Source organism: Octopus bimaculoides, chromosome 27 (assembly GCF_046866305.1).
Source record: "Octopus bimaculoides isolate indiv1 chromosome 27, ASM4686630v1, whole genome shotgun sequence".
Lineage (NCBI taxonomy): Eukaryota > Metazoa > Mollusca > Cephalopoda > Octopoda > Octopodidae > Octopus > Octopus bimaculoides.
In genome coordinates this window covers 5,131,248-5,145,627 of record NC_142954.1, presented here as the reverse complement: position 1 = coordinate 5,145,627, position 14,380 = coordinate 5,131,248, and the positions used below count along the sequence as shown (strand labels likewise).

At 40.0% G+C, this 14,380-nt stretch overlaps 2 protein-coding genes across 4 annotated transcripts in view; one reads left to right on the top strand and one right to left on the bottom strand.

The window, feature by feature from the left end:
• LOC149130806 (uncharacterized) overlaps positions 1-4,557 on the bottom strand; it is a 15,842-nt gene extending 11,285 nt beyond the window's left edge. For both annotated transcript variants that reach the window (XR_016238653.1, XM_089343465.1), the window contains exons 1-3: positions 4,404-4,557; positions 713-1,848; positions 1-43 (exon numbers count right to left, since the gene is read on the bottom strand). The exon at positions 1-43 is cut by the window's left edge and continues 82 nt beyond it. Coding sequence is in view for 1 of the 2 variants with exons in the window: in XM_089343465.1 (XP_089199591.1) it covers positions 1-43; positions 713-1,848; positions 4,404-4,469 (1,245 nt within the window). In the remaining variant the exon portion in view is untranslated. The remainder of the gene's footprint in view (positions 44-712; positions 1,849-4,403) is intronic.
• Positions 4,558-6,793: 2,236 nt separating this feature from the next.
• LOC106875336 (synaptosomal-associated protein 47) lies at positions 6,794-13,783 on the top strand. 2 transcript variants are annotated; one of them, XM_014923429.3, is made up of 3 exons: positions 6,794-7,395; positions 11,057-12,052; positions 13,440-13,783. In XM_014923429.3, exons 2-3 carry the CDS (start codon positions 11,077-11,079, stop codon positions 13,712-13,714), a joined length of 1,251 nt encoding a protein of 416 aa, XP_014778915.2. In that variant the 5' UTR covers positions 6,794-7,395; positions 11,057-11,076; the 3' UTR covers positions 13,715-13,783. The 2 variants fall into 2 exon arrangements, with proteins under 2 accessions (XP_014778915.2, XP_089199444.1); XM_089343318.1 differs by lacking the exon at positions 6,794-7,395 and adding an exon at positions 8,875-9,102.
• Positions 13,784-14,380: the final 597 nt, after the last annotated feature.

Below are 14,380 nucleotides of genomic sequence, written 5' to 3'. Positions count from 1 at the left end.
CCTCTCCAGCTCCGAGCTGTTTTCTCTTTCAAACAGTTTCTGACTGTAATACAAACACAAACGCTTGCTACCATAGCTTTATTCTCACACACTTCGAGGTTCTGACGAGGAACTGTTCAATGCATACATACATACATACATATATGTATGCGTACATGCATACATACATAATACAGGCATACATGAATACATACATACATACATACATACATACATACTTACATGCATACATATATACATGCATGCATACATACATACATACATACATTTTTACAAGCAAAATTGTGGAACCCCGAGTGGGTTGGCATTTTGGAAATGAAGGATTTTGAACGCAGGAGAATGGTTGTAAAAACAGCTTAGAGTATTTGAAGAGATACACTGAAAGGTGGAAAAAGTGGGTAACTAATTCTCAAAGAAAGATTCAGCGGAGCAAAAACAGGCGGGCGAGACTAGTGAAAATCATAAATACCTCGGTTATCTGTAGACCATGGTTTCAAAGTCAACACTTTCTTAACGAAAGTATCTGTTTATCTTCAGTACAGACCGCCAACACGATTATAATCCAACAGAATCTCGTGCTAGCTGTCTCCAACAAGTGAAAACGTGCACGTGATTCTATCAATTATAAAGAGTAAAATTCAAAAGTCTTAGTTTTGGCGCGCTAAATCCGGAAATATCTCTGCAGGGGTTACATATATAAGTATATATTTACCTGTAGACTGCTTCCAGGTCTTTTAACTTTAGTTTTGTCTTCGCAACGCTTCTGTTAAGTTGCTGTACCAACAAACTCTTCTCTTTGAGTACTTTGGACAACTTGGACGGGTTTTCAATGCTCATCTTGGTAATCCTCTCTTCCAATAAATGGTTCTTCTCCTTCAGAGAGTCTTTGACGTTCACCAGACGGTCGTGTCTTTTCGACAGTTGTTGAAAATCCTTCTCCATCGCAAGAATTTCAGTAGCCCTCACCATCTTCTGCTTCTCAGCGTCCGTCTTGAATGCGTCCAATTCCTCATTGACTTTTTCCATTGTCTTCAGCCGACAACAGCTGTTGTCCAGCTCATTCTTCAGTGCCATTATTTCGGCAGACTGTTCTCTCTCCTGCGCCCGCAACATATCGATTTCGGTCAAAGAGGACTGGACATCTAAAGGCTGCCCCAGAATCGCCATGTCTGCGTCAGCTCCCTCTGCTCTCGATGATGGTGGTGGTTGTGGTGGTTGTGGTGGTGGTGGTGGTTGCTGTTGTCGTCGTCGTGTTGTCGCTGCTGCTGTTCCTCCTAATGATGACGACGACGACGATGATGATGACGATGATGATGGGAAGGCTAAACAAGTGCAGGACGGTGGGGATGACGTAAAACTAGTTTGGTATTGAAATGTCGATGCAGATGGTGATGTCGGCGGCGTTGGTGGTGATGCTCGTGGTGATGATGGTGGTGGCGGTGGTGGTGGTAGTAGTAGTGGTGCTAGTGCTGCTGCTGCTGCTGCTGCTGCTGCTGCTTCTTCTGCTGCTGCTGTTGGTGATGTTGGTGATGTTGGTGGTGGTGGTGGTGGTGGTGGCAATGATGCGAGAGTCGACGTTGAGGATAGAGGCGTTACCAGCGATACTGACGAAGATGATGCTGGCGATGATGATGATGCTGGCGGTGACGGCGGCTTGTCCTTCGATGGTGCGGGGAACAAAATGGCTGTCAGTGACTCCTCTTTCTCATCACTATCACTACTATCACTATCACCATCACCATCTTTACCATCATCATCATCATCATCGTCGTCATCATTTACAACTCTTGCTCCTCCTGCGACTACCGTTGCTGCTCTAAGAGTCTCCGTTGATTTCCGGGTCTGATTCTATCAAGGACAAAAAGAAAAAAAAATGAAAAGAAAAAAGTGAAAAGAAAAAAGTGAAAAGAAAAAAAAAAGAAAATTAAAAAAGGAAACGAAAATTAAACAAAATAAACGAAAATTTAAAAAAAATTTCTAAAAATTAAAGAATTTTTTTTTTAAATTATGAAAAATCCTTTAAACGCAATTAAAAATGATTGAAATTACGAAATATAATTGTGATATAATGAAAGACCTTTTTCCTGCACAGAACCCCCACCTCTTCCATTTATATTTTAGAATTATAATAGGCGCAGGAGCCGTTGAGCGGTAAGAAGCTTGCTTCGCAAACTCATTGTTCTGAGTTCAGTCCCACTACGCGACATCTTGGGCACGTGTCTTCTGCGATAGCCTCGGGCCGACCAAAGCCTTCTCGGCGGATTTTGGTAGACGGAAACTGAAAGAGGCCTATTGTGCGTGTGTATATATATATATATATATATATATATATATATATATATATATATATATACATACAGGGGTTTGGCAAAATAATGGAAACACCTTAAAATTTAAAACAAATTTATTTTAATATGGGGTAGGACCGCCTTTGGCAGTAACTACAGCTTGAATTCTATGAGGTATGAACTCGTACAAAGCTTGAACTGTTTCCAAAGGAATTTTTGTCCATTCTTCAGCTAAAACAGTCTCCAGTTCTTGTAGTGATGATGGTAGAAGATATCGACTTCTTACTTGTTATTCTAAAATGCACCATAAATGTTCAATAATATTGAGATCTGGGTACTGTGGTGGCCAGATAAGATGTTCAACTTCACTAGAATGTTCCTCGTGCCATCCAGTAACAACTTTAGCTGTGTGAATTGGTGCGTTATCATCCTGAAAGATTATGTTTCCCTCCAGAAACAGTTCCGCAACCATAGGATGAATTTGATCAGATAAAATGCTTAAATAGTCTTGACTATTAACTCTGCCATGAAGGGAAACCATTGGGCCGGCGGATTTCCAAGATATAGTCCTCCAGCACCGGTGCATTTTACGTGGCAGGTGCATTTTATGTGGCAACAGCACCGGTGCATTTTACGTGGCACCACGCATATGAGTGTTTGTGTGTGTGTGTGTGTGTGTGTGTGTGTGTGTGTGTGTGTGTGTGTGTGTGTGTGCGTGCGTGCTCGCTCGCGCGTTGGTTTCACAGCAATTATCATCTCACACTAGCAGTTTAGTTAGTTCTAGGCCGGCGAACACCCGATCAAAGACACTCTAACCGTGTCCATTCTGTCGACATAACGTAATCCCGAAATAACTCTGATAGGGTTATTTACATTGTCTGACTGGTTTCTCATATTTCTGAGGGTCAACCGCGATTCGAGGTAAATTTGGCTGCTATTTCTAGCACGTCCATGCAGGCGTACCCGCGTTGCCTTGCTTAAGACAGCAGCAGTAGTAGTAGTAGTAGTAGTAGTAGTAGTAGTAGTAGTAGTAGTAGTAGTAGTAGTAGTGGAGATGGTGGTGAAGGTGGTGGCAGTGGTGGTGGTGGTGGTGGTGGTGGTGCTACAGCTGCTGCTACTGGTGGCGGTAGCAATAGTGGTGACGGTGGTGGTGGTGGTGGTGGTGGTGGTGGTGGAAGCGGTGAGATCTTGACCGGGTCATCGCGAGTCAGCTGTTGTAGGCGTCTGCCCCCCCCCCCCCTCACCACAACAGGTCGTCATTTCCTCGTGTTGACAGCGTGGAAGGGGGGGGGGACAGGGTTTATAGATCAGTCGAACAGAGGGGATTTGTGATGGGTCTACTGAATATAAAGACTAAACACTAAAGACTAAAGCATTAACTTGAAAGACACACACACACACACACACACACACACACACACACACACACCTACATACATATATGCGTATGTATATATCAACGCGTGTAAATGTATATGTAGGTGCGTGTATATATATATATATATATATATATATATATATATATATAGTCTTTTATTCTTTTGCTTGTTTCAGCAGTCATTTGACTGCGACCATGCTGGAGCATCGCTTTATGTCGGCAAACACAGTGTGTGTGTGTGTGTGTGTGTGAATGTATGTATATATATGTGAGTATATGTATATGTGTGTGAGTGTGCGTGTATGTGCGTGTGTGCGTGTGTATGCATGTGTGTGTGTGTGGGGGGGGGGAATGATACATCAGCCACTAACAGGTGGATTGATCACGCTTACAGCATCTTTGATTGTAGCTAGACAGGATTAGGGCTAACCTAGGGTTAAATAACGACAACAAAGAAGGACACATCAGATAATATTATCCTAGGTAGACAGTGTCTGTATATAAAGGACAGGTTGGTCACAACTGGAACGCCGTTGATTGAAAGATCTGTTCGTTGAGGCTTCACCCAGGTCTAAACAGCAGTAATTACACATTAGACAATGTAGTCCTAGATACACTATTCCTGAATAAAAGATGGGATGGTCACAACTGGAACGTCTTTCATCGTAGGCCGACTGGATTTACGACTGAACAACAATTACAGACACCAGAAAATACTTGATTGTAAATATACTTACCTGAAGGACACACGTCTGACTTATTGACAATCCGTCTTTTGATGTAGTAGTGGTGGTCATGTTCATTTAAAGCGTTTAAGTTTGTTGTTATTGCCTAGCAACAAACAGAAAAACCTTCCACCATTTAAGTTTAATAACTAAGGGGAAGAACTCTTATTTTTTTTAAATGTTAAGACATCAAGGAGTTATGTCCCTTTATTTTAACAGCTTCGACATATTCCATTGAAACACCAACCTCCGGCCCGCAGTTCTTTCCGAATGGCGCGCTTAAACGAAAAGTTACTTAATTTTTTTTTTTCTTTTAATAGTGCGGCCCGCTTGATGATGAGACGTTTCTCATTATTAAAGGTTGTCCGTAACTACTTTAAAACAAGGGGTAACATACCAGCCGTGTCTCGAACCCAAGCTTTCGAATTTGGACACAAAACCAACAATATTGAGGCAAAGTTCAAGCTAATTATACCGACCCCAATTTTCGACTGTACTTTATTTTATCGATCTCGAAAGGATGAATGGCTAAGTCGCCATCGGTAGAATTTGAACTCAGAACGTAGAGAGCCGCAAGAAATGCAGCCAAGCATTTTGTTCGACGCGCTAAAGATTGTGCCTGCTCGTCTCTTTGTATTTAATAACAATTCTCTCTATGGACAGCAATTTTGAGTGGATGGGGTCAAGACCATTACAAGGACCTCAGTACATGACTGGTACTTTGTTTTATCGACCCTGAAAATATGGAAGACAAAATCAACTTCGGCCTAATTTGAACTCAGAACACAAAGAGCCGGAAGAAATACCGCTAAACTTTTTGTTCGACGCGCTAAAAATCGTGCCAGCTCACCGCCCTCCCCTCCCCGCCTCTACTCCCCTCTCAAAACTATAAGATTGATTTCATGATCCACCACCACACACACACATACACACACATTTTTATTAATGAAGAAGACAAAAAAAAACAGTCTAATCGTATACTCTTTTACTAGAAGACACTTGCCCAAAGTGCCACGCAGTGGGACTGAACCCGGAACCATGAGGTTGGTAAGCAAGCTACTTACCACACAGCCAGTCCTACGCCTGTGTGTGTGTTTGAAACATAGCAAGTTATAAAGTTTTCCATCGACAAAATTCTGACATTTACAAATAGATGTCTCTGAATAAATAGATGGCAAAGCGTTTATGAATAGATGTCTTTGGAACATTCTTTGGGTGTGATGGCAAAACAGACTCACGTAAAAAGCAGCCATATGGGAACAATCGAACCAGAAACCTATGAAAACCCAGATCAAAAGAAGGATGGCTAGGATCCACCCCGACGGGAACCAGTTTCCGATATTTATAAGCACGGTATATATGCATACAAAAGAAAGATTTGAAGAGTAACACCAAATATAAAACAAGTGGGTGAATATTTTATATAGCACCACATTGTTACAACAAACCTACTACCGAAACCACCACCACCACCACCTCTACTACAATATCCATTGTCACTGTCATAATACTTGTCATCTTTCACTGCTTTTACTAGTCATTATAAACTGCCATTTATTATCTACTATTATATACTGGTGGAGGCGCAATGGCCCAGTGGTTAGGGCAGCGGACTCGCGGTCATAGGATCCGATCAACGGAACAGCCTGCTCGTGAAATTAACGTGCAAGTGGCTCAGCACTCCACAGACACGTGTTCTCGGGGATATTCAGCGTGACACAGTGTGACGAGGCTGACCCTTTGAATTACAGGCACAACAGAAACAGGAAGAAAGAGTGAGAGAAAGATGTGGTGAAAGAGTACAGCAGGGTTCGCCACCATCCCCTGCCGGAGCCTTGTGGAGCTTTAGGTGTTTTCGCTCAATAAACACTCACAACGCCCGGTCTGGGAATCGAAACCGTGATACTATGACCGCGAGTCCGCTGCCCTAACTACTGGGCCATTGCGCCTCCACCAAAGCAATTGTATTTCACAAATAAAACTTAACCTATGAACCCATTATTTTGTTGTTCTTATATGAATCGTTACCCCATTATCACCCCAGTTTTTACATGAATCGTTATCCCATTATCGCCCCACTTTTCTTCAACACTTCCCTGGAACTTTCCACCGCCCCCAGGGGAGCAATACCAACCCACTTTGGGAACCACTGCTTTAGACTGAAGACAGGGAAATATTAGCATGTGGATGATTATAATATCGTAGAATTGGGACTGTGATAGGACGAAGAGGCAAGCAGGCAGACAGACAGACTGGCAGGCAGACAGACAGACTGGCAGGCAGACTGGCAGGCAGGCAGACTGGCAGGCAAGCAGGCAGGCAGGCAGACAGACTGGCAGGCAGACTGGCAGGCAGAAAGGAAAATAGAAAGAAAAATAGAGTGAAAGAAAAGAAAGAAAAACGCAAGAAAGAAACGATAAAAGTAAAGGGGAACAAATAAGAATGAAAGCAGGAAGAAAAAAAATAGAAATATTAAAAGAATTATAAGCAAAAAGAAATGAAGAAACAAAAGAATTGAAAGCAACTCAGTGAGGCGGACTGACTGTGTGACACGCAAGAAGCTTAAATTATCTGGAACTTTTTAACAGTAGGAACGATTACATCAGCCTTCACCGCCTAGTAGTCATCTGATGTTGTTGTTTATTCCCTGAACCTAAAAGAAGGGATCTTTTGTTGGGGCTCCTATGTTTTATATGGGTTACCTATCTGCCCTAATCTCTGCAGATTAGCCATCCCTAACCCACCCCCCAACACCAGATATTTAGATAATCCTTCTGTAAAGCCCCCCCACCCACATACAGACATAGCCAGACATACCTCCCTGGCTCTGTTCTTTGACACAAAGACCACCACCACCACCACCACCACAACCACTTTCATCACCACCAGACTCGCGTTACGGAAAACAAGCACTTAAACCGAAACCACATCGGCCGTGTTTTAGCAATTATTCCTCGGTTTTATTTCTATTTCTACATCGAATTTCACAACTTATAACCACAAGGTATAGTTTAATTACATTTATCATTTTAATCTTCATACCAATTATTGTTCTCACCACTGTCTTTCGATTTCTCTCTCTTTTTACTTCCAAATTATTATTTCCTTATTTTATATCTTATATTCTATGTATTCTCTTTTCTCATTTCGCTGTCTTTTCCTCTTTCATTCCGTCATCTTTTAACCAAATCCCCACACAAATTATAAACTGTTTTGAGACCCCTGTGGCAAATAAAAGAAATTATTATTATTATTATTATTTATTGTTCTTCCTTCTCATTACATGCTCCTTTATGCAACCCCTCATTTGTATCGTCCCCGATGCTTTCGTGTACCCTTAAAGCAGTGGTTGATAAAGAAAACATTATTATTAATATGTATATTAGTACAGACAGGACTGCCTGTTTTCTGAGAGGTGTCTCCGTATTTTATTAATTATAATAATAATAATAATTAATGTATTTCTTTATTAATTACAAAGAGACTAAAAATAATTATTAACTGTTTCTGATTTCGACATAAGGCTAGAAATTGCAAGGGTTACATATTGATCGCTAAAATTGACCCCACTATTTTAACATTTAACTGGTATTTTGTTTTAACGATCCTGGAGGAATGAAAGGCACTACTAACCTCGGCAGGATTTGAACTCAGAACATAAAAAAACTAAGAAGAAATATCACAAAGAATTTTCCTAACAAATCTAGCGATTCTGCCAAAATGGCTTAACATATTTTGGAGGAAGGGGTATGTTGGAGTATCTGAATCCGTATAAATTACCTCCTGTTTTCACGATCTGAGTTCGAGTCTTGTCCAAGAGGAATCGGCTTTTTTATATATATTTTTTTCTCTTTAGCCCTACCTGGGGTCTTTAAATTGAAATACCGAACATGTGTCTGGAGGTGTGAGGGAGGGGAGAGAGAGATTCTTGTAGTCTTTCCTGAAACATGAAAGGAATTATATAAAAGATCTAAAAGACAAAAATATATCAGTCCTCCAGTGTCTAGTTCGCATTTTCTTTCATCAAACAGAAAACCACAATAAATAAATAAGTAGAGCTTGGCCGGATTTGAACTTACTATGTAAAGGGACTTAACTAAATCCCTAAAGGCGTCTTTGCCCACCCCCCTATCGACAGCACTGGCCCATAGCTCATTTAACTCTTTAATTAAAATTCTTTTTCATTTGTTATCTTAGACATTCCTTTATCAAATATATTTTTAATGAGACAAAAATAATTTTTACGTGTCCGAAAATTATTAAAATTATGTTTTTTCGCCACCGACCTCGGATTAGAAACGTTTTAAAAAATCATTTTCGTAATTAAATCATTTGTTATATTTGTTAATATGATTTCTAATGATTCGAGAAGCTAACCTCGTGTTTCGAGATCGTATATAGATTATAGATATAGATATATATTTCCGATAAAAAAAAATATTATATATATATATATATTTGTCGATCTACGTCACGATCCGTTTGATGTTCGGTGATCGTCATGAGATGTTTCATTCCTAGAAATCTGTACGTTTCCGACTTGACCCTCGATTCGAACTAGAAACCTTTATTTCTAAATGTGTGATTATAACATTCATGTTCACCGAGCCCCTGACGATTGAAGGTATTTAAGGAGAAACAATATATTTGGTGGTGATCGCAGATCGAATGGATCGAGACAGGAAGTTAGCAGAGATATATATTATATAATGTATGTATATATTTTATGCGTCTGTACACGTATATGCGTACACACACACGTATATATATATTTTATATACATATATTCTTATTCTTTTATGCGTTTCAGCCTAAAGGCTGTAGTCATGCTGGAGCAGTGTATGTTAAAAATAAATGTTTTGTTTTGAATACATAGCAACAACAAACATTGACTAAATAAAGAACTCAATACTCATGTAGAGTTGAATATAATTTTGCTGACAGTGACTTCGAAGTTTTTCTACTGGTAGTTTATTCAAACTACATACATACATTCATGCATTAGTGTCAGTTTTGTAATATTTGTTCCAGCCAAGGCGGCGAGCTGGCAGAATCGTTAGCACGCCGGACGAAATGCTTAGAGGTATTTCGTCTGCCGCTACGTTCTGAGTTCAAATTCCGCCGAGGGCGACTTTACCTTTCATCCTTTCTGAGTCGATAAATTAAGTACCAGTTACGCACTGGGGTCGGTGTAATCGACTTAATCCCTTTGTCTGTCCTTGTTTGTCCCCTCTATGTTTAGCCCCTTGTGGGCAATAAAGAAATAAGAAACGTTAGCAGGCCGGGCGAAATGCTTAGCGGTATTTCGTCCGTCTTTACGTTCTGAGTTCAAATTCCGCCGAGGTCGACTTTGCCTTTCATCCTTTCAGGGTCGATAGATTAAGTCCCAGTTGCGTACTGAGGTCGAGCTAATTTCGGGCCTTGTGCCTAGAGTAGAAAAGAATATTTGTTCCAGCTCCCTGCATTCTGATTTCAAATCCCGCTGAGACATGCTACACTTCAATAAACATTCAATAAATACTGAACTAGTCCAGTCCAGGGCTTCATTCATTCATTCATTCATTCATTCATTCTTTCTTCTTCTCCCCCCCCCCCCACCTCTCTCTCTATCTCTATCCGTCTCTTTTATACCCAACTCAATGGAGGAATCTTGTCTTGCAGATACTTGTTACCCTCAGTAGTGTTGGTGCCATGAAAAAAAAAAACAAAAACCACTCAGTAGACTCTGCAAAATGGTTGGCATTAGGGAGGGCATCCAACCATAGACATTATCCCTGTCAAAGCACTGAAGCTTGGCGTCATCCTCTGGCTTGTCAGTTCCTCTTAAACCATCCAACTCATGGCAGCATGGAAAGAGTGGGGGTGGGGTTTGTTAAATAATGTCAAACTTGCAATCTTGTTCTTAATTCTGAATCTCTTTGATTCTTTAAATGTGCTAGCTTCCTGGTAATTAATCGATATTAATTAATATATGATTTTTTGCCATTTTAAAAATAATATATATATATATATATATATATATATAAACAATATATGAGTATATACTCTTTTACTCTTTTACTTGTTTCAGTCTTTTGACTGTGGCCATGCTGGAGCACCGCCTTTAGTCGAGCAAATCGACCCCAGGACTTATTCTTTGGAAGCCTAGTACTTATTCTTTCGGTCTCTTTTGCCGAACCGCTAAGTTACGGGGACATAAACACACTAGCATCGGTTGTCAAGCGATGTTGGGGGGACAAACACAGACATACAAACACATACACACATACATATATATATACATATATACGACAGGCTTCTTTCAGTTTCCGTCTACCAAATCCACTCACAAGGCATTGGTCGGCCCGAGGCTATAGTAGAAGACACTTGCCCAAGATGCCACGCAGTGGGACTGAACCCGGGACCATGTGGTTGGTAAGCAAGCTACTTACCACACAGCCACTCCTACGATATATGTACATGTATGTACTTACCTTCATCTACATGTATATATATAGATGCATATCTGGGTACAGGACGTTGCAAAAAAAAACATGGACAAAATGATAAACAAGGTACAAAAAACAAGCGGGCCACATAGAGAACATATCCTTCATCAGCTGCCACCATTAAAACACTGGCGTTTATTTTTATTTATTTATTTATTTATTTGTTTGTTATTGTAGGTATTTTGACCGTTACCGAGATGTCTGCAACAGGGTTTTATATCCGAGAATGGTACGCCTCATATTACTGCAACAAGACATCCCAATGGCTGTACGGCAAACTTGTTGCTGACCCCACCCAGATTGTCTTTAAAGAAAATGACAGCAAAGGAGAAGAAGAAGCTTACACACCCCTGACGTTAGTTATTCCATTTGGCAAAGTGGAAACCATAAAGAAAATGAGGTCAACCGTTATCTTCAGTTCTTTGGTGATTACATTAAACAACAGCCAAGACATACATTGGTTTTCGTCGTTTACAGATCGCAGTGCCGTTTGTTTAACCTTGAACCATTTCTTAAGATTTGGTCTGTTTAGCAAAGAATCCAAGGACCAGCCAATGCATAAAGAGAGCACAGAACTTGGCACGGAACTTTTGAAAGTTGCTCACGATTCTGAAAGGACTTTGGCACAGGCGGCCGAAAAACTGGAATCACAAGGCGAACAAATTGATAATTGCATTGCAGTCATGTACGATATCGAAGAAGACCTTGATGTGTCAGAGAATTTAATTAAAGGGTTACAGTCTTGGTTTGGTCAGCTGACCACAATGCAGAAAACTAACGACGTGGTTGACCCAGTGGTCATCACCAACAAAGACATTCCAGATGTCCATGAATATGAAGTGCTTTATTACAAGATGGACGAAGACAGATGCCCCTTGCACTCACTGTGTGATGGAATTCTTAGAATCAGTCGCGAAGCTCTCACCCTCACCACACCACTGCAAGCTGTTGTTGAAAATTATTCTTGGTCAGAAATTTCCCGAGTTTATGCTGTCACACCCTGGGAACTCCATATAAGCCATTTCTGTCTTGGAAAACCTGATGTGAATTACACCATTATTTCTGCTCACATTCATAAATTTGTCAAAAGACTGGCTTCCCGCCTTAAGGACAGATTTGAGTTCATGGAGTCAAGCCAATCAGAGAATTTATGTTCTGATCTTCCAATTAAAGGTAAGCTTTATTCTTTTATGCATTCTTGTACTTATTCCTGCCTGTTACCTCTGGTCAGTGGAGGCGCAATGGCCCAGTGGTTAGGGCAGCGGACTCACGGTCATAGGATCGCGGTTTCGATTCCCAGTCCGGGCGTTGTGAGTGTTTATTGAGCGAAAACACCTTAAGCTTTACGAGGCTCCAGCAGCAGATGGTGGCGAACCCTGTTGTACTCTTTCACCACAACTTTCTCTCACTCTTACTTCCTGTTTCTGTTGTGCCTGTAATTCAAAGGGTCAGCCTTGTAACACTCTGTGTCATGCTGAATATCCCCGAGAACTACGTTAAGGGTACACGTGTCTGTGGAGTGCTCAGCCACTTGCACGTTAATTTCATGAGCAGGCTGTTCCGTTGATCGGATCAACTGGAACACTCAACATCGTAAGTGACAGAGTGCCAACAACAACACGATAGAATCCTACCCAATGACTGGTGTAACAACACCATAGTCAATTGCTACAAAGGTAAAGGTGATGCCTTAGAAATAATTACAAAGGTACCAAATTGTTGGATCAGGTGATGAAAGTTACAGAGAGGGTCATAACCCAACTAATTAGGGAGAGAGTCTGTCTTGATGAGATGCAGTTTGGTTTTGTGCCAGGGAAAAGCACCACTGGAGCTATATTTCTGGTAAGGCAGCTACAGAAGTACCTAGCCAAAGACAAACCTCTGTACTTGACTTATGTTGACATGGAGAAACCCTTTGACAGGGTCCTTTGATCCCTTATCTTGTGGTCAGTGCGAAAACTAGGGATAGATGAGTTGTGTGTGTGTGTGTATTACTGTCTCCTAGATTGTTGTAAACAAGTGACACCTTCATGCCAACAGTGACACCTTCATTTCAAACAGGGGTAATGTGGAGGCACATGGCTTAGTGGTTAGAGTGTTGGACTCATTCATGATTGTAAGATTGTGGTTTCAATTCCTGTACTGGGTGGCGTGTTATGTTCTTGAGCAAAACACTTCATTTCACTTCATTGCTCCAGTCCACTCAACTAGCAAAAATGAGTAACCCTGTAACGAACCGGCATCTCATACAGGTGGGGAATATGTACCCCATGGAAACCGGGGAAACTGACCCTTATGAGTCGACATGACCCGAAAAGTTAACTTTACCTGAACTTGGGAAGTATTGGAAAATATTACCTTATTTGGATATAGGTGAGGGTTAGCAGTGGGAAGGGTATCCTGCTGTAGAAAATAGACCTCAGCAAAATTCTATCTGACCCATGCAAGCATGGTAAAGTGAATGTGAAAACAATGATGATGATGAATTGAAAGCTGTTTTTTCTTTTTATTGTGTTGTTTTTTTTTTGTCTTTGTTATTTTTGTCTTTCTTTTTATTTAGGTTCCACTTCAACGCAGAACACCTCCATCCAGGAACGGTCCCCTACAGAGTACAAAGACCCCATGCAGGAACAGAAGAATGCCTCCAAGCAATTGGTGTCTGATTCGGAGGTGGAGGAAGTAAGCAGCATCCTGACCAAAATCAAGTCGATGGCGCTGAACATCAACCACGAAGAGACTAAACAGAACGAGAAACTCGACGAACTCACAGACAGCGTGAAAACGGCAACGACCAGGGTGAAGGATCAAACCAAACAAATTAAGAAAATGATTTAAGATTCGGGCTCTCCCCTCCTATTCACTCTCTCCTCTCATATGTGCATATATATATATATATATATATATATATGTATATATGTATATGTATATATATACATATATATATATATATATATATATATATGTATATATATACATATATATATATATGTATATATATATATGTATATATATATATGTATATATATATGTATATATATGTATGTATATATATATATGTATATATATGTATGTATATATATGTATATATATATATGTATATATATATATATATATATATATGTATGTATATATATGGATGTATATATATATATATGTATGTATATATATGGATGTATATATATATATATATATATGTATGTATATATATATATATATATATATATATATATATATTTATATATCCACATCTGTATCTATATATATTATTGTGACTGGGTGAACATTCAACAAGCAAAGAGAACTCAATACCGATCATAGTATTAGATATAGTCCCTATACAGCACATAAGACATACAATACATTACCTAAGTTTCATGGCCAGGCCATGGTTTCAAACTCTGGTAGACAATAACACCACATGTCACACATCCATTGGGTAAAAAAGAAAAAAAAATGCATACCCCTGCATATAAATCATAATGGTTTTGCCCAATGTATGGA

What these genes read in the sequence shown, in the direction of transcription:
- LOC106875336 (XM_014923429.3), top strand. Translation starts at nt 11,077, where the DNA reads ATGTCTGCAACAGGGTTTTATATCCGAGAATGGTACGCCTCATATTAC. An exon ending in TTCTGATCTTCCAATTAAAG is followed by an intron (nt 12,053 to 13,439) that starts GTAAGCTTTATT and finishes CTTTTTATTTAG; the next exon opens with GTTCCACTTCAACGCAGAAC.